The 25,225-nt window shown below is 47.8% G+C and overlaps 1 protein-coding gene across 10 annotated transcripts in view; it reads left to right on the forward strand.

Moving 5' to 3' along the window:
* The window catches only part of AIFM3 (apoptosis inducing factor mitochondria associated 3), a 114,419-nt gene that overhangs the window by 18,405 nt on the left and 70,789 nt on the right, over positions 1-25,225 (forward strand). For 5 of the 10 annotated variants that reach the window (XM_030583281.1, XM_030583277.1, XM_030583276.1 and 2 more), the window contains 3 exons: positions 769-994; positions 1,578-1,649; positions 24,974-25,187. In XM_030583281.1, the coding sequence (XP_030439141.1) occupies positions 964-994; positions 1,578-1,649; positions 24,974-25,187 (317 nt within the window). In that variant the 5' untranslated portion in view covers positions 769-963. Of the gene's footprint in view, positions 1-768; positions 995-1,577; positions 1,650-11,461; positions 11,520-20,694; positions 20,757-24,973; positions 25,188-25,225 lie in introns of those variants that run through there. The other 5 variants (XM_030583282.1, XM_030583285.1, XM_030583283.1 and 2 more) reach the window with 5 other exon arrangements.

Below are 25,225 nucleotides of genomic sequence, written 5' to 3' on the forward strand. Positions count from 1 at the left end.
GAGACAGTATTGCCCCCGTGATCAGCAGCAGGTCTAAGCCACTGTCTACTGAAGACATGGATGGCTGGATTTTCAACCAAATTAGTGGGAATTAGGCTCCTAAATCCTACCTGGGAGTCTTCAGTGGACACTGGCTGTAATCCTATGTGTGTAGTTCAACCTCAGGCTATCAGTGAATTTTGGGATTGGTGCAAATCTAAACTGTGCATGAAAATGTAATGCCCTGGGGCTAGATTCACAGAGGGACTGAGGCACCTAAAGTGGGAGTTGGACACCTCAGTCCTAGGTTTAAGTGCCACTGGGATTCACAGAACATAAGAACAGTCATACTGGGTCAGACCAAAGGTTAATCTAGCCCATTATCCTGACTTCTGACAGTGACCAGTCCTATCTCCCTCCATTCGTTGGAGAGGAAGCCTGAGTGGCCTAACTTTGGCATTGTGAATCCCAGGGATTCTTAAGTGACTGAAAGTCCCTTTGTGAATCTAGCCCTAGATGTCTGGAAATGAGTTTGTTTCTGATTTGGAGGCCCCAATCCCCAATGTGTTAATCAGTTTGCAAAGAGACTCATGGGCCTTACTTGAATGTTATTTGTGAGCCTTTATTTCATGTAAGGGAAGTGCCTTTGATTTGTGTTGCCTAGCCTGTGGGTGAGTAGTAATATGAAGGAAACAACATCTGGGGTGACTTAAAAATAAGAAAAATAAAGTATGTGTGTGAATGTATTCCAGTTATTAATTTTTAATTGAGCTTTTCCATTTAATGTAGGTTATGAAGACAGCCTTATACTCCCGCTGGCATGACTGGCCAGTGTACCATGAAAGGACATGCCAGTCTTCCTGGTGAGCTGATTGCTCACTTTAAGCCCTAATGGTCTATCCCTTCTGGAGACTGGGCTGAAGCATCCACTAGCTGACTTGCCTCCTATTCCTGCTGTGATTCCCTCCTTCTACTTGGCGCGCCATGGGAGGATGCTTCTCCAAACCAAAACCAGGTGACTGCTGTTCAGTGTTCCTCTAATCGTCACATGTTTGCCTGAGTAGCTGCAGATGAAAGTAGGTCAGGCCCGCAGAGGTGCTCCACGGGGAGGCCGCTTCAGAGAATGTTAATTCTCTGCTCTTACACAAAGGATTACAGGGCAGTTAATCCACAGAACATTCCATTTCATTTGCACTCACATGCAGTGAATTGTGTAAAAACCTTTCAAAGTGCTGAGAGGTAGGGTGAAAAACTCAAATCTCAGTAAACTAGAGATATAAAAGCTCACTGGGATGTCAGCTGCAGCCTGGGACAAAGGTAAGAATCCAACCTTGATCTAAAAGACAGAGATTCAAAATCTGTAAGTACATTTCCTGTGTGATTTGCCCTCACACATAAACTGCACACTCCCATCCTGCTGCCCTGTATATAACCACACAGAGCAGTTGTTCAGTCCCCTTGTGGCCCACATCCACACAATGATGGTGTGGTCTTCCCACATGCTTGCCCCACCTTGAGGTTACTGCTGTATACTTCCCTATCCCTGATCCTCTGCCTGATTCACAACACTACTGTATTCTCCCTCACCCCACTTTCAGAACTGCACTGCTCCCAGGCTCAGCCCCGAAGGCACCGCTGTACACTTTCCATCTGCCCCCCGGATCCTCATGGTGAGTGAAAACTCTTGGGGAGGTAATAGTTCCATTATGGAAAAGGACTGTAAATTGCTTCAAAGAAGCAGTGTGACAACTATCCTTAAACAGGCAATATTGTGACCTTGCTCAAGAAACAATCTCAGCTCTAGTAATCTCATCAATTATTGACCAGCCTCAAATCTTCCCTTTTCGGAAGATCTTCCATAGTTGCATGCAGTATTGTTGTAGCCATGTGGGTCCCAGGATATTAGAGACACACGGTGGGCGAGGTGATATCTTTTATTGAACCAACGTCTCTTAGAGAGAGAGACAAGCTTTCAAGCTACACAGAGCTCTTCCTCAGGCCTGGGAACCCTACTTACGGTGTCACAGCTAATTACAAGATCAAACAGATAGTTTAACATAAGTAGTTAGCACAGAGTCTTTATTCTTTTAGTTAGCACATCTTTAAAAAATTCATTATTTTAAGCTGATCTTATATTTTGGGGGCCTGATTCCTCATTTTTGAATTCTTGAAGCTGGCACTTCTGAGCATGGCATATACCGAGGTGATGCTCTTTTGTACAATATTAGTATTTGCAAATAATATAAATAAACCACTTCATCTACTTTATTTTGTACCTTTAAAAAATACTCCAGTCAGATTAGTTCATGTGTCCTTCCGTTATATGTACCTGCAGAATAGTAGCTGCTTTGCAATGAGAAAGAACTGATTTCTCATTCCTGATTATCTCAGGACTTAGATGGCAAGAGTCCTGGTCTTCAGTACAAAAGTTCCCCCTTTTGTTAGTCCAAGAGATGTCAGCCCTCACTGTTATTGAGTAAACAGAAGAACAGTCATATGTGACTGCTTAAAAAATTGCAAAACATTAGATCGCATTCACATTAAGCTTAAGACTCTCTTCTGGTAGGTTTAAAAAGGGCTTAAAATATGCTGGAATGCAGTCCAAGTACATCAAGCCAATCGGATTAAAAAAGTTAAGAAACTTGGTGTTTATAAACCTCTTATTTCTTAGAAATCTCATTTTCCTTGATCAAAATAGACCTGTTTCCATTCTGGACAAACCCAGTTACCACAGAACCCCAGACTCCAGAAAGGCACAGCAAAAGGGAACACAGGTCCCTACCTAGAGCAAAGGGGTCTCCCAGAGGCACCCAGTGTGGGGCAGGGTGGGGTGAAGCAGTGAGTTGCCAGGGTGGGGAATGGGTGAGGTGGACGAGAGGGTGCCATAGAGAGGAGCAGGTGGGGTGAAGATGGAAGGTTGTGTGGGGAGGTGAAATGGAGCCACACTGTAAGGGTGTGGGGTGAAGCCCAAAGGCACCATGTGGGGGAGTGGAGCCATGAGGCACAGGGAGCAGGTGGAGCTGAGAGGTCCAGTGCAGGGGAGGAGGATCTGGGAGGTGTCCTGAGGGAGAGGGATGAGGTGGAGCTGAGAGGTGTCCTGAGGGAGAGGGATGGGGGGGAGCTGAGAGGTGCAGTGGTGGTGGGGCGTAAGGAGCTTGGAGGCGTCCTAAGAGAGAAGGTTTTTGAGGGGGGGAGCTGAGAGGTGCAAGGGGGCAGGAGCTGGGAGGTACAGTGGCAGGGGAAGGGTCTGGGAGGTGTCCTGAGGGAGAGGAATGCGGGGGGGCTGAGAGGTGCTGTGTAGTGGAGGGAACAAGTGAAGCATCCATGGTGCCTTTTTACTAGGGACATTTGTTTTGAAATTACTTTAGTGATACTGATTATTGTGTGAGCTGCCACATTTGTGTGAAGTGCTGCACTAGTTAGAACCTTATGGAGCTGTCTAGTGTCATATGCTGCCCTCCTGGTTTTGAGTAGCAGTGGTTCTCAGCCTGTGGTCCATGGACCCAAACTATGTCTAAAGGGTCTGCAAAAGACAGATTGAAAACGAACTGAACAGAATTCTACTATATATACAGACAATAGATTTCCAAAGGAGCCCACACCTCCGTTCAAAATTTCTTAGGGGTCATTAAATGAAAAAAGGTTGAGAACCACTATTGTATAGTGCCATAGATTTGTTGCTCTGCCTGTTCCTTATCCGCTGAATTAAGTACATATTCCCACATATCTGCTCACAAAACTCCTCCTTTGTCCATGGAGACTCATATTTGCATGGGTTCTTTAGGTCATGTCTATACTATAAAATTAAGTTGACCTAATGCCCATTGGCGTATAACCACTGCAGTAATTATATTTCTTGTGCAAGTCTACACTTCGCTCCCTGTGTCAGCAGTGCACGTGCTCGCCAGGAGCACTTGTATCGGTTGTACTGTCAGTGTGGGGCAGTTCCTGAAAGCTAGTAACAGTCAATGTAAGCAATGCAGTGTTGACCTAACCTAACTACATTGACCTTGACTCTACGCCACCTATGAAGATGGAGTCATTAAGTCGGCGTAGTGGGGCAGTTATGTCAGCGAGAGTGAAATTTGAGTGGAGACACTTCCAGCTGAGCAGCAGGTTCCACAAGGCTGCATGACCATAGTGTGAAATTATTTATTTTTTACCATGACTGTGCCGCGCATTATGCACAATACTCATTTTGGAGAGTAGCAGAGCTTTGCTCCATCAAAGCTCTAGGCGGCCTCTTAGGCCATGTCTACTATAAGGAATTTTTGTACAAAAATTGCCACAGGTGCTACCTCTGGTAACACCCATAATAGCACTGGTGGGAACCCAGTGTCAGTTAACATTGCTGAGGAGAGCAAGTCTAAATGTCAAGATCCTGTACACTGCTGCTGAGCTAGAAAACTTTCTATACTAGGCCTCCCATTAGTGCAATTATTGGTGCAGCTGAACCAGTGGTAACATTAGTGAGAAATTTTTTTACTAAAGTTCCCTAGTGTTGATAAAGCCTTCATAAAAAAGATGAAGGTCTTTCTTTGTAGAGCTGGCAGCTAATGTAGGCTTTGCATGATGAGACAGGCCCATTTCTTGGTTTTACCTCTTCAGTACTGTACTGAGTACGCGGTATGTACACCACACTACAGAAGGATTGAAGAGAGGGTTGTTTACAGACTTTGAGCTCTGCTCAGAGGTAAGGTGTGCAAATATTATGGCCTTTGCACTGTAGTAGAAGAGTGCGATTGGGTGTGCACAGGTCTTTGTTCATCAAGAGGTCATTGAAAGAGGCCCCTCTCAGGTGAGTGAAATGAAATTGGGCAGGAAGAGAAGAACTCTGAGGAGGTTTGCATAGGAGTAAAAAACAATTTGGGTTTGTGATGTGGGAATATCCTGACAGAAAAACAATATGTAAATATGTAAATAGTTAGATGGGTCATATAGGGCATCACTCTTTGGGACTCCATAGAGATGATGGGCGAAGCTGAGACAGGAATGTTGTCATGTTGGGCAATAATATCTCCTCCTGGAAGTTGTTGGGCAGGATAGCCAACTTCTATTCAGATCAAGTGAGGGAACAATGACATGCCGCTTTGGCTAGTGAAAGCTGAAACAGGGACTGGGCCGCATACAAGCCTGGGCAGTGGCTGTGCCATATGGTCCAAGGGGTTTTCCAGGGGATCTGATAACAAATGCTGGGGCAGGGGTTTGACTGGATTGCAGCTCTGTGTGCGTGTGTGTGTGTGTGTGTGTGTGTGTGTGTGTGTGTGTGTGTGTGTGTGTGTGAGAGAGAGAGAGAGAGAAGCAGCAGAAACATCAACGAAGCACACAGAGAAGGCAGTAAGGAAGCCCTAGGCACGTCCAGAGAAGGTCTTGTAGCGTGACCTTCAGAAAAGATTAAAGCTTGTGGATAAAGGGATGGAGCTGGAAAAAGGCTTGCCATTGAGAGCAAACAATCTGTCTTCATCTATTTGATTCCTACTGTGTTCTGGGAAACAGGACTGTAAGCATTCTTCGTAAGTAAACAGGATTGCATCCAAGAAATACCTGACTGCATCAATTTCTTATGCTCACAAAAATAATCTGCTGGACCCTAATTACTGGCTAATCACTTGAGTCAAAAGCAGTAACAATACTGGATCTGGGTCCAATCCTTGCATGGTGTTTCTGTACCATAGATACGGATGGATATTTCCCCCAGGGGTCTAGCTGGGTAGCAGAGCCTACACATCTAGACAATGACTTTATTACAAAAAGTGTGTTTTTACATGAAGATAGCGATCTCAAGATAACCATCTTGCTGTAAAATCAGTGTGGAGACAAAGCACAGTAGTTTTTAATTCCAGGTAGCTAGTCAAGGTATATTCCAGGTGGTGCTATACTGTGGATCTTGACTAACTATACCAAGGTAAAAAGAGCTGCATTTCATCTCCACTGGGGTTTTATATCAAGATAGTCATCTGGAGTTAGCTCTGTCAATGAAAGAACACGCCTTTGTTTGCAGCTAGGGCATAGCCACAGGGCAGGGATGGGAGGAGGACATGGCTGTCTAACAGTCACCTAACAGCTTCTATTTAAGGGCTGTTAAGAGACACTGCCAAGCCCGCCAGCCTTAATGGTTCTAGCCTGACCTCCTAGGCAGCCCCTAAACTGGTTTGAAGAGGGTGGGTGAGGCTACAGAATCCAGTGGGACAGAGGGAGGTTGTGTGGCTTATATAAGGACAGAATCTGAAGAGGAATCAGACAGAACTAGAATGAGACCGACAGAAGAATCTGGGCTTTCTAAGAGTATGTGAGTTGGGTCCGTTTTGTTCTTGAAACTTAACAGGGAAGTCTCTCTCTCCAACTCAGCTTGCAGAGAACATAGGTGGTTGGTGTATGTGGAGGAGTGTGCCAGGTCCTGGTTTAAGAGTGGGAGAATTGTGAGATTCCACCCTGACAGAGGCCTATCTCCTGAGGGTTGTGCTCAGTGAGACCAGAAAGGCACAGAGCTGCAGCTAGCCCGGTAACTGTGGTAATGCCCAGTTTCTTTTACAACAAAAAAGAATGGGGAATTTACACCTCTTAGGAGACTTTAAGAATCCAAGTCTAAATGTTTGCTCAATAAGTTATGTCTTTCTATTTCATATGAGAGTTAACTAGCGCACCAGCACCTCGTTCTGGAAATCTAGAAATCAAAATTCTCCACTATAGGACACGTCATGCCTATTCACTTCTGAGCAGATGCTCTGCATGTCATATCAACCAATAAGTCCATCAGGGACCACCAATTTCTGCATTCACCCCCACTTTTGTCTGCCTAGAACAGCAGCAGTGAGGGATGATCTTCTCTTGACCAGTGACAAGGGCCAGAAATCCATCACTGCGCCTCTCCACGTCAGTTGACATGTCAGCCATGATGCAGCTCAGAGACACAGTCGAGGTTGGGGGATTGTGCTGTGATAGCTTTTGTTACCTCTCTAAGACTGTTATCATGCTGTCCTGCTCCTCCAGCTCCACAGTCCACAGTCACAGCCCAGTGCTATACTAGCGGGGGGGTCGACCTAAGATATGCAACTTCATCTATGTGAATAGTGTAGCTGAAGTCAGTGTATCTTAGGTTGACTTACCTGGCCGTGAGGACACCAGCGAGTAGACCACTGCCTCTCCCCCGTCGACTCCGCTTCTGCCTCTCGCGAGCTGGAGTTCCGGAGTCAATGGGGAGCGCAATTGGGGATCAATTTTATCACATCTACACTGGATGTGATAAATTGACCCCCGATAGATCGATCACAAAGACCTGCCCATAAAGTCCCAAAGGAATCCATTCTCTTCTGCAACTTGCTCCACATCTGTGTGAAGTTGCTAGGGAAGAATATGAAATAGTAGAGAATAATATACCAGCAATACACTAATAATAACTAGCCCTACATCAAGGGCAGCTCCACTCCACCATGTCCTCCCTGCCTGCTTGTGTGCCACCCCAGAACTGTCCACACACAGCCCCCTCCTCCTTTTTACCCTGGGATGGGGGTTTAGCTGTCATAAAAGGCCTCAGAGCTGCCTTTGTCAGATCTCCACCAGCGCAGAGTTCTCCTACACTGGGAATTCACTGGCCACCTCCTGCCACTTGAAGGCCACTTTGTACTGTGGTCTTAGCAGGCCAGAGACTCAGGCCTTTATCTTTAGCTTTCATTTTGTAATCCTTTGCATCATAATGGTTTATGATGGAGTGTACAAACCCCACGCTCAAGAGTGAGGGATTAAGGAGCAGCTCTGGGCCCAGGTGGCCCTGCTCAGCAGCACTTTCAGAGCCTGCACAAGCTGAAGGCAGAGCTTAAAGGGGGAAGAAGAGATGTTCAGAAGGGGACAAGCAGGGGAAGGGAACAGATTGGTGCTCTGGGGAAATAATAGTCCAACACCTCCTGTATCCTGAGACCTGACACACCAAGCCTTCAAAAGAGCCTGGTCACCGTTTAGGAAGACCAGACACTATTGTCAGTTCAGTTCTTTAGTTTGCCCTGTGGGCAGAGGTGAAAGAAAGCCAGTACGGGCCGGTACGGCGGACCGATAAGAAAAGGTGCAGTAGCTGCCGGCAAGAAAATGGAGCACTTTCCCCTCCTCCTCCTGGCTCCAGCAATAATGAGAGTTCAGGGGCCTGGCTTCATGAATGTTAGGGGCCGAGTCTCCCCTTTGATTCCACCTGCTGCTCCCCCCTCCCCTGAGTGTGCCCTGGCCCCCCTTTGCTGCCCCCATGCACCTCCCTGGGTCCGGCCAAGCCCTGTCTCTCCCCTGAAGCTCCATGCTGCCTGCTTGCATTAACTGCCGCCACAGGATCCTAGTGCCCCCCCGGCTGCCCTTCCCCCTCAGACCCTTTCATTTTCCGGTGGGACCCTCCACCACTACACCCTCCCCCACCCACAGTCACTGTTCTTGCCCCACTCTGGGCAAGGGGCAGCCCCATTCCCCACCCCTAGTAAGGTTACAGTGAGGGGCAGCAGCAGAGGAGGAGGGGCACATGTGCTGGCAGCCCCCCACGCATGGCACCCACCACAGGGGAGGTGAGGGGGATTCCTGGACCTGAGCGGGGCCCTAGGAGCACGTGCAGTGACAGTAGGGGGGGTGAGTGTACTTCCAGGCGGGGAGAAGGGGATCCCTACCCCAGAGCTTGCTGCTGCCGGCAGGGAGAGGGCTGGAGGGAGTCCTCCTCTCTGGCTTCAGTCCCAGGGCAGCCTGCTTGCACCCCAAACTCATCCCCAGCCCTGTCCCACCCCAGAGCCCACACCCCCAGCCAGAGCCCTCATTCCCCCACACCCCAAACCTCTGTCCTAGCCCTGAGCCTCTCCAGCACCCCAAAACCCTCATCCCCAGCCACATCCCAAATCCACCCCCAGCCTCACCCCAAGTCCTCACCCCTGCACCCCCTCCCTCCACACCCCCTCTTATCCCCAAGCTCCCTCCGAGAGCCTGCACCCCCTCCCTCCACACTTCCCCCATCCCCAAACTCTCTCCCAGAGTCTGCATCCCCTCCCTCCACACCCCCTCTTATCCCCAAACTCCCTCCCAGAGCCTGCACCCCCTCCCTCCACACTCCCTCCCATCCCCAAACTCCCTCCCAGAGCCTGCACCCCCTCCCTCCACACTCCCTCCCATCCCCCAACTCCCTCCCAGAGTCTGCACCCCCTCCCTCCACACCCCCTCTTATCCCCAAACTCCCTCACAGAGCCTGCACCCCCTCCCTCCACACTCCCTCCCATCCCCAAACTCCCTCCCAGAACCTGAACCCCCTCCCTCCACACTTCCTCCCATCCCCAAACTCCCTCTCAGAGTCTGCACCCCCTCCCTCCACACCCAGTCTTATCCCCAAACTCTCTCCCAGAGCCTGCACCCCCTCCCTCTACACTCCCTCCGATTCCCAAACTCCCTCCCAGAACCTGCACCCCCCTCCCTCTACACTCCCTCCCATCCCTAAACTCCCTCCCAGAGCCTGCACCCCTCCTGCACCAGCCGAGGGCCTGCACTCCAAACCTCCTCCTCTACCCAAACTCCCTCCCAGAGCCTTGCGCAGATTGGGGGTGGAGTTTGTGCAGGGGCAGGTTCTGGGTACCACCAAAATTTCTACAAACCTGCCAACAGTGCCGGCAAAAGTTGGTGTGCCATACCGGGGTGGACTGGCTTCCTGAAGCAGCAATTTAAAGGGCTGGAGCCCAGGGCCCTTTAAAATTGCTGCAAGAGCCCTGGGGTAGCAGTGGCAGGGCTCGAGTGGTGATTTAAAGGGCCCAGGGCTCCTGCTGCTCTACTGCCACGAGCCCTTTAAATCTCCGCTGGAGCCCCACTGCTGCTACCCCAGGGCTCCGGGGACAATTTAAAGGGCCTGGGCCCTTTAAATAGGCCCCAGAGCCTGCCGGAGCCCTGGGGTAGCGGCAGCAGGGCTCTGGTGGCTATTGAAAGGGTTTGGGGCTCCCGCTGCCTCTACCAACCCGGGCCTTTTAAACAGCCACCGGAGACCTGCCGCCGCTCCCCCAGGGCTCCAGCAATGGGGCTCTGGAGATGATTTAAAGGGCCCTGGAGGGTAGCAGCAGCCGGAGCCCCGGGCCCTGCTGCTGGATCCCTGGGGCTCTATCGGCAATTTAAAGGGCCTGGGACTCTGCTGCAGTAGCAGCAGCTAGAGCCCCGGGCCCTTTAAATTGCCCCCTTTAAATTGCCCCCAAACCTCAGGGCTCCCAGACCCTCTGCAGCTGGGAGCTCAGGGGGTGATTTAAAGGGTTTGGGGCTCCCAGCTGCTACTACCACAGCCCTAGCCCCGGGCCCTTTAAATCCTGTTTTAAAGGGTCTGGGGATTTTAAGGTCCCACCTCTTCTGGTAGAGGCCACGCCCCTCATCAGGATTCCAGAGTACCCGCAAGTTCTTTAAGTTACTTTCACCCCTGCCTGTGGGGGGGAAATGGGGAACTCAGGAAAGAAGTGATCCTGTTTAGCCTGCCAAGGTCTGAACTTAACTATCCACTGCTGGGCCCTGGATTACGGCCTGGAGGAGAGTATGGACCTGGGCTCCCCTACCAACCCCTGAAGGTGGGATGACAACAGGAGTCTACTCTTGAGTGGGAAATCCTGCTGGGAAAGACTCTCAATACACAAGGGTCCAGACCCCTAGTCCCAGAACTAAGGAGAAAATCCTGAAGCCCTTGTGGACACAAAAAGATCTCTGCTTTGGGATTTTTCTCTCTGTATATCCCAAAAGGGATGGACTAGAATGTGTGACCCAGCTGGAGGGCTGAGCTTCAAAAGAAGGGACCAGCCCCACAGGACGGAGCTGTAGATGAAAGGTGGACCTCTGGTCATACCCTGCCTGACCACTAGGCTGCACAGCCAGCGAGGGTCACCTTTCACAGCTTCCCAGACAGTCTTTCAGCCTGTAGGAAATCTTGTTCTGAGCCAGTTGAAATAAAGGCACCAGGCAGGGGCCCTTCATTTTCACACATTTCAATGATGTGTCTTCTTTACTTTTGGCCTGTGACACACCCCATTTAGCCTGTTTTCAGTCCATTTTATATATGCTATTGATTGTTTTACGGTCAAATGCTTTACAAAAATGCAATATTATATCAAATCTGTTTCCTTTATCAGTTAACTTATAATCTTGCCAGAGGACAATTTTCAAACTTATTTAACAAGAATTATTTTCTAGGAAACCACTTTGATTGCCAATAATTATATTCCATAAGTGTATATCGGAAAATCCCTGTTTGCCCTTCGCAATGTTTTAGCTTAGGAAAAAGTCATCTGACTGTGCAACTGACATGAACTGAATGAGTCAATGAAGTTCACTTGGAACCCTGCAAAGAAACTTGTTCACAGCCTGAGATTTTTAAATTGGTAAAGTCTGGCACATTTGATTGAAGGTAGCTACTGCAGCAGTCAGTTATAATCACGTGAAAGAAGTTCACAATCTGTCTCTTCCAGTGAGTCGACATGGAAGCACTGGCCTGAGAGAGAGAGAACAAGCATGAGCGTGATTCTGTAAACTGGTGGTTGGAGCACTCACCCAGGATGTGGGAGATCCAGGTACTCCCCCTGCTCCACTGACTGATTTTAATTATGGTTCCACAGTGGAACAGCTTCAGAAGGAGAGGCTGAGGGATTCCCAATCTCAGAACATCCCCTGTTCCAATGGTTAGGATCACAGGCACCACCTTTTCAAAGTGGCAGGGGAGTGCTCAATCCCCATCTCTGTCCCAGGCCCTGGCCCCACTCCACCCATTCCCCCAAAGCCCCACTCACGCCCCACCTCTTTCCTCCCGTATTCCACCCTCATCCCTCCTCTTCCTGTCCAGTTCAGCCTGCTCCCCCTAAGCGCACCATATCTTCATTCCTCCCCTCCAGAGCCTCCTGCATGCCGCGAAACAGGAATGCATGGGGAGGGTGGGGAGGGCGCTGATCCGCAGGCGGGCAGGAGGCACTGAGGGGGATGCTAATAGGGGGGCTGGCTGGTGGTCACTCAGCACCCACCATTTTTTCCCCATGGGTGCTCCAGCCCCGGTGCACCCAGAAAGTCAGTGCCTATGGTTAGAATACTCACCTGAGCAGTGACAGATCCCTGTTCCAATCCTTTCTCCCCCTCAGGCAGAGAGGGGATTTGAACCAAGCATCTCCCACATTCTAGCTGAGTGCTGTAACCACTGGGTTAAGAGTCCTCCTCCGCCATCATTTTGTGTGAACACACCTGGGGCCTGACCCAATAAGTAGCCTCTGAACACGCCTACCAAATCAGTCCCCACACCTGACTAGATCAGCTGAATGCATGTCCTCCCTCCCCCACTCCCCCATTTTGTGAATCACTGTGGGGCTTAGGTGGGAGACAGGTGCCCGGATGCCCACAGGAAGGCAGTAGGGCGCATACCCAGAGATACCTCAGGAACTCTGACTAAAAAATTACCTGGATTTGGCAGCAGATGGTGGGGTGGGTTGTGTCTTGAAATCAGGGGCGCCAGAGGGCCATGGTCCCATTACTTTTAAAAGTGCACTTTTTACTGGCAGTAAGGGCGAGTGCTGGGGGGGAGGGGGTCGAGAGGAGTGAGTAGGGGCAGGATCTTTGGGGGGGTGGAGAAGAGGTGCACAGGAGCAGGGCCTTGGGGGAAGGAGGTGGTGCAGGGGCGGGGGCTCAGGGAGAAGGGCCGACATGAGGTGGAGTCTCGGGGGAATGGGCACCATAATGGCAGGGACTCAGGGGAAGGAGTAGGGTGAGGGCAGGGGCTTGGGAGGAAAGGGTAGCATGGGAGGGTGGGACCATGTTTTAGGCACCGGTGGCCCCTCAATTTTAGGGAGCTCCCACTGCTCCTGACCGAAGTGGTACCAAAAACAGGGATGTAGGTACCTAACTCTTATTGTGCATTCAGGCCATGGAAACTGCTATACTGAGCAGACCATCAAGACCGGTAATTAGTGTCCTTCCTCTGCTGAAGGCCAGTACCTAATACTTCAGGAGAAGGTGAACTCCACTTTCATGCCTCTGCCGTGCTGGAGATGGGAGCAAAGTTTCCTTCCTGGACCCTGAATGATGAGTTCCATATCCTGAAGCGTGAGGTTGGATTAATCCTGTCTAATCATGCATGACTACAAATATTATTGGTCAGAATTACACAGCCTTGTTTTAAAATCAAGCAGCAGGTTTGGACTTGATGACCTCTTGTGGCAGTGAATTCCACAGCTGGACCACATACTGTGTAATGAAGTATTTCCTTTATTTCTTGCAGTTTTGTTGGCTGTTGTTAAGTCATTGAGTGACCCTTTGTTCCTGGTACAACACAAAAGATAGAAACTCACAGCTTGATCAGCACAAGTAGCTGCCCTCGGTTTAATGAGGGGGTGGGAGAAGAGAGGGAAGCCAAATGTTCCTTAAAGAGAAAATCTGCCCTACATGCTCAAAAACTAAGGTATATAGTCCTTAATCCCCCTGCTCTCACCGCCACCTCTGCCTTAGGAGAAATGCCAGTTCTGCACAGGAGCCTCAATCCCCCCATCAACACCAGTGGTGCAGCCCCAAAATGCCCAGATAAACTGCAGGCCCTGGAGGGGTTTCAGGAAATCTAATAGGAAAGGGGAGGTCACACAGAATGCAACAGAATCAACGTATTTACAGTCCTCACCTGGAGCTCTCCTGGTCCCCAGCCAAGGCAGAGGGGCCTTTCTCCATTCCAAGGGAATCAGTGATTCCCCATTAGGACAGAACAATGGGTTTTTTGTGCTCTGGGGTCTAATGGCAGGTGTCAGCCTGTTTTCCTCCGGAACTGCATACAGTGAGGTGCCTCCATCAAACTCTAGGGTGAATAAATGAATATGTAACTTCTAGGGCATGAATAATAATTGAATTCAAAAGGAATCACGGTCCAAGAGTGGTGAGAAGAAACAACACTTTTGTAAGTGGCAGAATAGGGCAGTGGTCATCTGCTTGCACCCATAGCACTTGTCACCCCAGCACTAGCTCTGTTCTCACACACACACCAGAGTCTCCATAAGGACCATTAGGGGCATGTCTGACTCCTCCCCTTCCTGACATTTCTTGGCCCTTCCTCCATACCCCTGCTATGGTTGAGCTGTATTCCATCAGGCTATACTCTTCCCTCCTGCTTCCTATGGCTTTTCTCTATCCCCCTCCCCATCTCCTCCACAAACAGTTTCTCCTTGGATTTCAATGCCTGGCTTACCTGTGTCCTTTCTTTTCACTTTCCCGCCCCCTGCAGCCATAGAGACTTCCCTTTCCACATCAGTGCCCCATCTGGTGCATTAGCAGTTCCCTTCTCACCCTCATTTCCTCCTGTGATCTTCAGTCCTGGTTCCACTCTCCTAAATGGTCATTTGATCTGCTTCTCACCAAAAACTCTTTGACCCTGTGTGACACAGAGGACCACTGGTGGTTCACTGCTCTGTCAGCAACTCATCAAGCCTGATATTCCACACTTAACACACTGTTCTCATGTGATATACCCAAAAGGTGGCGTGTAAGATATCATTGGAAAACTACTCACTGATCATTAATATTCTTGCAGGAGGTGTGGGGGGGGGTGTACAAAAAGTTATGGATATGTGCTAGAATTCTGTTCTTAAAATGTGTTTGGCAAGCCATGCCAGTCTGCCCTAGACAAAGGGATGCGTATTTGTTTGGGACCTGCTTGGTTGTTAGGCAGAGACAATGAAAGCACACTCATAAAAGCCATCGATCTATTGAGTGGGGGAGATATCATTTGAGGTTCAGTTTAGAGGCTAAGTAATTAAATCAACTGATTGTATACAATGACTGTATTATAAAAGTGCATCAAGTATGGTCTCTGCTGAAAGCTAATGACACAGTGGTGATTGATACCATGGTGAAATCTATGGATTAACACCATATGAGGAAATATGGATACTTGCAGATATTATGCTTTAAAGTCTGTGACCAAACACTGGGAGAAACAGGTTTTCTTGAGGGAGGGTAGCAGTATGGAATCAATACAATGGAAGCCTCATTTACATAAGAATTGATCGGGGGACAGGAAGCCCACAGGAAAGGAAGAACAGCATGAGGTCATCCTGAGTCTGGGGACAAAGCAGCGAGTTAGGGAAGATACAAGAGAGAGAAGACGCCATCCTGGCATCCGTCACTAGAGCCAGAGCCTCTAGCAAGATGAGAAGGATGGATCCTTCTGCCAAGAAGTTTGACATCTCTGGGAGAGAAACCTGCTTAGGCAAAGATCTTTCACCTAGGAAGACAAGAGAAACCAGCACCTTGGGCTTCTGTGCAAGGTCCAGTTAAGAGAAAGTCAGCAATGGCTGGGAAGAAAAAGTTAGTAAGAAAGCTACCTTGAACCACGGCTGTAGCTTGCTGAATTAAGTCTTAACCACTAGAAAGTGTATGTTTACCTTTGTGTGTTAGTAATTCTTTCTAACTTTATTCCTTCTACTTGGTATCACTTACCTACGTCCTTTTGTTAATGCATTTGTTTTATTTTTACAGTGCTGTGCTTGAAGGGAAGGGTGTATTAACAGCTTATTAACTTAACTGGGGTAATGTGCTTTTGCCTCTTTAAAGGAGCAAACAAACATTATTTCTGAGTGGTCCAGAACAGGGCTGGGCACTTCAGGGCAGACAGTTTGGGGGAAATTCAGGACTAGGGGTGTGCTGGGGTCACTTTGATAGTAGTGACTAGGCTGCTGGAGTCAGAGTTGCTGAAGCAGGGTTGCTTATCACACAGACATTCAGTGCATGCTTGTCTGATGGCTGGGAGAATCCAGACAGGGAGCTACTGCAGCAGAGCCTTTTAAGGAACACAGGGTTACAGGACAGGTGTAACACAACCTCTCACTGGTTTGGGTTGCACTCCAAGATGTGACACCCCGCCCCTCCATCTGGGCCTTCTGCAAACTCCAGTCTATTGCTGCCCTTGACTCAGTCCTCTCCGTGCTCTCAGCTGTCTCCAGCACCCAGTTGTTCTCTGCCTGCACTCTGCTCTCACGTATCTTTGATTCCAATGCCACATGCACCCACTGTCCCAGCTCACTCTGTGCTCCTGCTGCTGAACACCATTGATGTGAGGCCCATGATCTCACAGACTTCCTCCATGACAGGTGTTCTTGCCTGCTTCAGCTCTGGCACCTCTTTGTCCAAAACCAGTACTTTGGCCTCTCACTGCCTCCCATGCCCACAGTCCTGTCATTTATCTACTGTCTCTGGCCCTGCCTCTTCCTCTGTCTCTGCACAGGATCTTGCTGATTTGTCCAAAGAGAAAAATTGACCAAAACTGCTGATTTCTCTCCCTCAAGCAGTTTCTCACCATCCCTGACTTGGAGGTCGTCTACCTCTAATGCCCCCCCATGTCCCAGTGATCCTATCCCTACCCACCTCCTTAGGTCCATTTCCTTCATGCTCACCCCTTCCTTTGCTTATCAGCCTCTCATTGTTCTTTGTCTCTACCTGTTAAAATATAAATATGCTTCGCTCTCTCCTACCCTCAAAATAGTCTTTGATCCTTGCCGCCTCTCTAGTGACTGCTCCATCTTTCTCCTCCCCTTTACCTCTAGACCTGGCACCTTCTAAAACTACACAGAACTCAGACACTCCTTGCTGATATTCTCCTGCCAAGCTTTGCCTCCTCTCAGATCCTCTCACCCCTGCTCTGCCAGTGCCCGCAATATTGGCACTTTGTTTCTCAGATTCCTGCCCAGTCCTCTGTGACTTGATGGTAGTACCTCCCTGAGCTCAACTGAAAGGCCCCTACCCTGCCCACTGTCTGCCATGCTCCCACTACTGTGAATTGAGGTGACTCATATGCAAGTTGCCCTAATGTTCTTCCCCTTCTCCTAACCACTATCTACCTGTCTGTCTGCCCTTATATTGTGAGCTTCTCGGAGGAGAGACCGCACTTCCTGAGTGTTTGGAAAGTGCGCAACAGATACTGGACACTAATGTTGGTAATAATAAAGGGAGGAACCAGAGATAAAAGGAAAGCATGGGAGTTGAGGGCACCAGATGTATAAATTAATAAATTAACCTACAGCAATTGGACTCTTACTTTCAAACAAGGAGAACCCCACAAACAGTACGTGACTGCACTCTATCAAATCAGCAGTCATCTGGGCATCGCTGAGGACTGCTCAACGGATACCTTGGCTTAGTGGGTAGCTAGCTGCAGCCAAAGAGGCCAGCCAGATGTTGAGATGCAGTAGGATATGTGAAATGTAGAATGTAAATGTTTGGTATTGGGATAGGTGAAAAGATGCCTGCTTGTCTGGCAGGGAGGGAGAACAGCCAAGGGAAAAGCTGAGCCAGCAACCTAATCAGGTGAACACCTGGGTCAGCAGTTCAATCAGGTAAACAAATGAGTTAGCAAACTAATCCTAGTGTTAGGCACAAATGTGTTTATACAATATATAATGAGTAACTTTGTAATAATATCTTTTTGAGTACCTGAATGAGGCTGTTCACTTTCATTTAACCCTATGCTGTGCCCTATTTCGGTGAACTGATCATTCACTGAAGCAGCAAATAAACGACATATTTCTTCAGCTCAAGAATCTGTCTGTAGACCTGTGTGTTCTGGGTAGGAGGAAAAAGAACCCGTCAGCAGATGCATAAGGAATAGGATGGAGAATAATGCAGAAAATATTCAATGTCTTTGTACAAATCAATGGACCAGCCTTATTAGAATACTAGGGGTAGGACTGGTCTCCCTGTCTCACCCAGGATATTGCAGAACTAGCGGCGTCTAATAGAAGAGCAATGAAAAGGATCAGTGGGCTGGAAAAAGTGTCTCATGGAGAGAGAGTGACAAGACTGGGGTTGTTGCCTTAGAGAGGAGACAAACAAGAGTGGATATGATCAATGTTTATAAAATAATAGACACAGACTTTAAGGTCAGAAGGCACCATTATGATCATCTAGTCTGACCTCCTGCACAATGCAGGCCACAGAACCTCACCCACCCACAACTGTAATAGACCCCTAACCTCTGGCTGAGTTACTGAAGTTCTCAAATCATTCTCAAATCATGGCCTGAAGACTTCAAATTCCTTAGAAGCCACCATTTGCTCTAGTTCAAACCAGCAAGTGACCCATTCCCCATGCTGCAGAGAAAGGCAATCCCCTCCCACAGCACCTCTGCCAATCTGGAAATTCCTCCCTGACCCCAAATATAGTGACCAGTCAGACCCTGAACAGCTTGGTGAGACCCATCAACCAGACATCTGGGAAGGAATTCTTTGCAGTAACTCAGAGCCCTTCCCATCTGTGTCCCATCACCCGCAGTTGGAGATATTTGCTGCTGGCTGTTGCAGATTGGTGACATGCCATTGTAGGCAGTCTCATACCAGCCCCTCCATAAACTTACCAAGCTCAGTCTTGAAGTCAGTGGGGTGTTTTGCTCCCATTGTTCCCCTTGGGAGACTGTTCCGCAACTTTACTCCTCCGATGGTTAGAAATCTTAATCTAGTTTCAAGCCTAAACTTGTTGACGGCCAGTTTATATCCATTTGTTCTTGTGTCCACATTGGTACTGAGCTTAAATATGAGGGAAGGAGAGGAGCTATTTATCCCTCTGATATATTTATAAAGAGCAATCATATCTCCCCTCAGCCTTCTTTTGGTTAGGCTAAACAAGCCAAGCTCTTGGAGTCTCCTCTCATAAAGTAGATTTTCCATTCCTTGGATCATCCTAGTAGTCCTTCTCTGCACCTGTTCCAGTTTGAATTCATTTTTCTTAAACATGGGAGACCGGAACTGCACACAGTATTCCAGATGAGGTCTCACCAGCGCCTTTTATAATGGTACTAACACTGGAAATACCTCGCCTGATGCATCCTAGGACTGCATTAGCCTATTTTCATGGCAGCATCACATTTGCAGCTCATAGTCATCCTGTGGTAAGTCAATACACTCAGATCTTTCTCCTCTTCTGTCACTTCCGACTGATACATCCCCAGCTTATAGCAAAAATTCTTGTTGTTAGTCTCTACGTGCATGACCTTGCACTTTGCACTATTAAATTTCATCTCATTTCTATTACTCCAGTTTACAAGGTCATCCAGGTCTTCTTGTATGATATTCTGGTCCTCTTCCATATTGGCAATACCTCCCAACTTTGTGTCATCCACAAATTTTATTAGCACACTCCCACTTTTAGTACCATTGTCAGTAATAAAAATGTTAAATATGATTGGTCCCAAGCCGGATCCCTGAGGAACTCCACTAGTAACCTCCTTCCAGCCTCACAGTTCATCCTTTAGTATGGCCTGTTGTAGTCTTCTCTTTAACCAATTACTTATCCACCTTTCAGTGCTCATATTAATCCTCATCTTCTCCAATTTAACTAATAATTTCCCATGTGGAATTGTATCAAATGCCTTCCTGAAATCCCAGTAGATTAGATCGACTGCATTTCCTTTGTCTTAAAAACAAGGTTGGTCTGGCATGACCTACTTTTTGTAAAACCATGTTGTATTTTATCCCATTACCACTAATCTCTATTTTAACTTAACTTTCTCTTTCAAAATGTGTTACAAGACCTTGCATACAACTGAAGTCAAACTAACAGGCCTATAGTTTCTCAGATAACTTTTCTCCTTTTTTAAAAGATAGGAACTATATTAGAAATTCTCCAGTCATAGAGTATAACCCTGAAGTGTACAGATTCATTACAAATCCTTGCTATTGGGCCTGCAATTTTATGTGCCAGTTCCTTTAATATGCTTGGGTGGAGATTATCTATGATTGGCCTAGAGAAGGAGCATCTGGTTTCCCTGTGTCATTGTTATAACCTTATTCCCAGATTTGGACCTTAGCGTCCAAAATATGGGGGTTAGCATGAAAACCTCCAAGCTTAGTTACCAGCTTGGACCTGGTACTTGCTGCCACCACCCAAAAAATTAGAGTGTTTTGGGGCACTCTGGTCCCCCTGAAAAACCTTCCCTGGGACCCCAAGACCCAAATTCCTTGAGTCTCACAACAAAGGGAAATAATCCTTTTTCCCTTCCTCCCTCCAGGTACTCCTGGAGAGATACACAGACACAAGCTCTGTGAATCCAAACAGAGTGATTCCCCCTCTCCGTTCCCAGTCCTGGGAACAAAAAGGACTTTCCTATTCCCCCAGAGGGAATGCAAAATCAGGCTAGCCAATTCAACACACACCGATCTCCCCTGATTTCTTCCTCCCACCAATTCCCTGGTGAGTACAGACTCAATTTCCCTGAAGTAAAGAAAAACTCCAACAGGTCTTAAAAGAAAGCTTTATATAAAAAAGAAGGAAAAAATACAAATGTTCTCTCTGTATTAAGGTGATACAATACAGGGCAATTGCTTAAAAGAATATTGAATAAACAGCCTTATTCAAAAAGAATACAAATCAAAGCACTCCAGCACTTATATTCATGCAAATACCAAAGAAAGGAAACCATATAACTTACTATCTGATCTCTTTGTCCTTACACTTAGAAACAAAAGATTAGAAAACAGAACTACTTCTCCAAAGCTCAGAGGAAGCAGGCAGCCAGAAAACAAAGAACCCAGACACACAATTCCCTCCACTCAAAGTTGAAAAAATCCGGTTTCCTGATTGGTTCTCTGGTCAGGTGTTTCAGGTGAAAGAGACATTAACCTTTAGCTATCTGTTTATGACAGTCATAACAAAAAACGAGGGGACATAGAAAGAAATGGAAAATGGCAAATTCTAAAGTGATAAGATTTTTTTTTCCCACATGGAACAGCTTGTAGAACTCATTGCCATTGGCTGGCATTGAGGCCAAGAAGTCAAAGAAGGCTTGGACATTTATATGGGTAATGAGACTTCTGGATATATAATAGTAAATGCTAAAAAAAAAAAAAAAAAGCACTAAAATAAATGGGAATTTGGTGCACAGGTGCTTCAGAAAACCCCACTAGGTCAATGATCCCTAAACTACAGGGCATGGAGGAACATTCAGGGGGCACACAGTGGGGCCTAGGCCAGTCCCCACTGGAAGCCATCCAGACCCACTCTGTCCCCAGCCCAGCTGCACTCCACCCTGTGCACCACCCCCAGCCCTAGCTCCACTCTGGCCCCTGCTGCACCCCCCTGCTCTCATTCCCCCTCTGACCCCAGGCCAGATCTGCCTCTAGCTCCAGCTCCTCCCCCATCCCAAGTTCTGCCTCCAGCTCCACCTTCAGCTCCAGCACCTCTGCTTAGCCAACAGCCCAATAATGGAGGGGTGTGTGGAGAGATTCCATACTGGTAAGGGGGGGTGGGAGGATGCAACAGAAAAAGTTTGGGCACCACTGCATTGCATTCAGTATCAGATAATTGCCTTTTTATGCTGCCTTGTCTTGTAAACAACTACTGCCTAATTTGCTGTCTACTCTCACCCTTAACTCTTTCATTATGACAGCATCCCAGGGTGCTACCTACACTGAAGTAACCTGGCAAGTTTTAATTAACTTAATGTTTACTCGCTGCATCTAGATCACCAGTAAAGGTGTTAAATTAAGCTGGTACCAACAGCGATCTCTGAGACATCTCCCCAGAGATCTCCCACACGCCCATCAACCAGCTAGTATCTAACCAACCTAATTACGTGAAGGAAACTCACCTCCAGGTTCTCTCATGGCATCCTACAAGCTACCCATTGCTAGACTGTACTGGTCTTTATGAAGATAGTAGCACTTTAAATACCTGTAACATTTCAACTCCTATTAAACCAAACTCTTTTTCTGTTACTACTTTCCAGCCACTGTCTTCCCAGGTTGACTTGCATTTGCAGTTCTGTTCCCCAAGTAGAGTCATTTTCATTTATCTTTTTATTAACTGGCCCAGATTTTCACTGATCCTCCTGCAGGGGAGCGAGGAGCCCTACCTGCTGGCAGCACCTGGGCAGATTGCAGGAACAAGCTTAGGGCTGAGAGCAGTCTCAGCAGTGAAATGGAGGGGGCAGTGTGTTGCCAGCATGGCTGGCACAAGGTAAGGAGCAAGCTGCACTCTGCTGTAAACCTGAGCCCCTCCCTCCCTGCCAACTCTCCCAACTGCTGCAGAAGAGGCATTAGCTATGCCTCCTTTTCTGTGGCTGTGCACTGCCCATTTGACAGCTAAGAGTCAGGGGTCCCCTGAATGCTGAGCTGCAGCACTTTCCTCTCCCTCCTCCCTGGCTGCTGCTGCTGCTCCTCCTGCCAAGGTGAAGCTGGTTCTCTTGTGTTGTTTAGTCCTGGCTGAAGGCTTCCTCCTCCACAGCAGACCAGCTGGTCTGGGTCAGTTCCAGGTGCATTGAGAGGTAGGGGGCACAAAGGGCTGGATTCACAAAAGGACTTACGAACCAAACTGCCACTTTAGGTGCCTGAATCCCAGAATGAGGCTCACTGGGATTCACAAAGCCCTTGCTCAGCTGCCACCGAACTCTGTAGGTACATAAACTCTCTCAACACCTACACGTTTGCAGTAAAAGTTTGCTCGGGGGCTATTTTTCTGCCCATGAACATGCATGCAGCTGCCTCCCTCCATGTTTCCAGATGCCCAAGCCCCAGAGTGAAACACAAACTGAAAGAAATAGGTGCTTCTCAATCTAACTCACCTGTGAAGTGGTGTGCTCAGAGCTCGCCTACCAGAGCAGACCCCCCATACATGAACATACACAAATAGCTGGGGAAGGAGGATGTCCCTCATAGCTTTTAGCCCCATGGGGAGGGTACTCTCCTGGGATGGGGAAGACTCCTGTTTACCTCCCTCAGCTGAAGGCATCTAATGCCAAGTAAGGATTTTGGAGATGAGAATTCCAGGGAGAGGGAGGTGCCAAACTCCCAGAGGGGATGCACTCACCTTGGCAACTCCCATTGACTACCTGAGGCAGGAAGCCACCTCCCATGCTGGCTTCTATGGATCCTATTCTCAGGTGCCTCTCTCTCCTTTTCCAGTGTACAGGGAGCACAGGCACTGACCTCAAATGTTGAGAGTCCCAGTGATTGTCTAATCCCCTGCACATGACCACCCCTAAGTTCCTTTGTGAATCTAGCGATAAGCAATGGCTGGGGGAGATGGGTGAGCAGCAACTGACCAGTTTGTGGGGAAGGAGAGTTTGTGCAGCTCCATGTGATGTTCCTCACTAGTAAGAAAAGGTCATGATTGTCCTCACCTGAATCTCACCAGTGAGGAACCACGCACAAAACCTGGCAGCTATGGGAATTCCTCTACAAGTCACAAGAATATCAATCTCCCCATTTTCCAGCTGCTAATGCAGACAATGATTATTTCCTTATGTTATGACACATAAACAATGTTTGCTGCCACAGTGTGAGGGTAACTGCCCCTGTATTCCCCCTTCTGTGGCCCATTCAAGGAGTGCCCAGTCAGGTCTCAGGTGTCACCTCTCTCTGGGCAGGGAATGTTGCCACATTCCCTTCTGACTGCACAGCTCCCTGCCTTACACAAGGATATCCCCAGTCTGCCTAATGGCCAGCGCTTGTGCATGGCTCTCTCTCTGAGGGCTATGCACAGCGTATTGCCAGCAGTTACAAGTTACTGCACTGGTGTTTCTAAGCAAGCATGTTTATTGTTATATCACAGAAAAACATAAAATCAATAGAAGTTCCAATACACATGCTAAAAGCTTAGCAGAGGTCACCTCATAGGTCTTTTGGAGCCTTAGTAGGCCAAAGCCCTTCAAACACCTCAACAAGGGTTGTGGGGGGACCCCTTGGAGAGACTGTCCTGGCTGCTGGTTCAGAAAGAACCTTTCTTCATCTGTTGATCTCTGGAAAAACTATGTTTGGACCAGTATGTGCATACCTCCTGTACAAGGGTTAGCCGGGGCTCGACCCTCTCCGGGGCAGCAGGGAGCCACACCGCCTCATTACATCTCCCCAGCAGGTGTCCCCTTTTTGGGCATGTTGACCGTTTCAGAGACTTGCCTTAACCACCCCACCATTGCTTTTAGCTCCCGGGGGAGCGGTAGTAACCCTCCCCCTTGGAGTTGCAACACTCCCTGGCCCATAACAATAAATAAACTTTTCCTACACTTAATACAGTATTGTCCTCAAAGATACTGCATGCAGTTGCAATATCATTTAGACTTGCAAGTACAAAATATTAAGGCCAGTTAGCAGCACAGCTGGGACTAGAACTTGAATGTTACCAACACACAGTGTTAGACACAGGTCCTGACACAGGTCTTGGGGCTACATGGCTTTTAGGAAGGCTCTCTCTCCTCTAGCAGCTTCGTCAAAAATTAGAATTTGAAAACATTGCTGGAAAATGTTTTCTAGGAACATCTCGCCCAGTTCTAATACTACTGTTTATCCCCAGGATGTTTTTCATCTTCTATTGCCAAATTTGTGCACCTTCCCCATTGAATGCTCAGGATCCATAAGGGTCAGAACTCAAATAACAGTTGAAATTCATAACATCAATTTCTTATTAATTGCCATCTGAACCGGTAGCAAAAGCCTGCTCAGCTGTGTACTGATTTAATATACCATGCTGTATAGGTTTAGCTTTACCTCTCATTTCATATTGGTTATTAACGATGGAAAATTTTTCTTTAACTGTTTTCAGATGAAGAGAGGCCCATTTACGACTAGAAACTGAAGCGTCTAAGCCTAAGCATAAATTACGCCCCGTTGCCAGCAGCTGTATTTCATTAACAGGGAACAAGCCTAACATTGATTGGGTGGTGTTTCACAAGCTTTAATATTTCTGTTTGCAAGAATACCTGGTTGGTGCATATTGGTTGGTGCATATTGAGGAAAACCGGTGGGTTGTGATTAAAAAGGGAATATAGGGGTCATGGATATTAAACCTGAGTCAAGACTGAGATTTAATTTGCCACCTTCCCAGCCAAGGCAGCAAAGGTGGCAATTCTGAATGGCATGTGTCAGGTCACCTAGATTTTCCTGAATGCTAGAGTTCCTAGGAGAGCTGGAGGTAATGTCTCAAGGCCATAATAGCATTATCTGCAGATTTCTGGAGAAATTATACAGTTTGACTTAAAAAACTGCTGCTTAGTTTGAATGAAGATTTTTGTTCGCTCCTGCAGTTGAAGTGAAAATTGAGGTGGTGCTACCAGAGAAAGAGAGGGCCAAGGAAGAGATGTCACCCAATGGGAAAGCCAGTCCACTTGTTTACAAAGTCAATGGGACTGCCCGGCATTACCACCTTGAAGAACATCCCATCACCATCAACCCCTACCAGAATGTCAAGGATGTAGTGGAAGCCTCTGTGTGTCATGTGAAGGACCTTGAGAATGGACAGTAAGTGTTTAACATTTTTAACAGCCTGAAGGATCCCA

Source organism: Gopherus evgoodei, chromosome 13 (assembly GCF_007399415.2).
Source record: "Gopherus evgoodei ecotype Sinaloan lineage chromosome 13, rGopEvg1_v1.p, whole genome shotgun sequence".
Taxonomy (NCBI): Eukaryota; Metazoa; Chordata; order Testudines; family Testudinidae; genus Gopherus; species Gopherus evgoodei.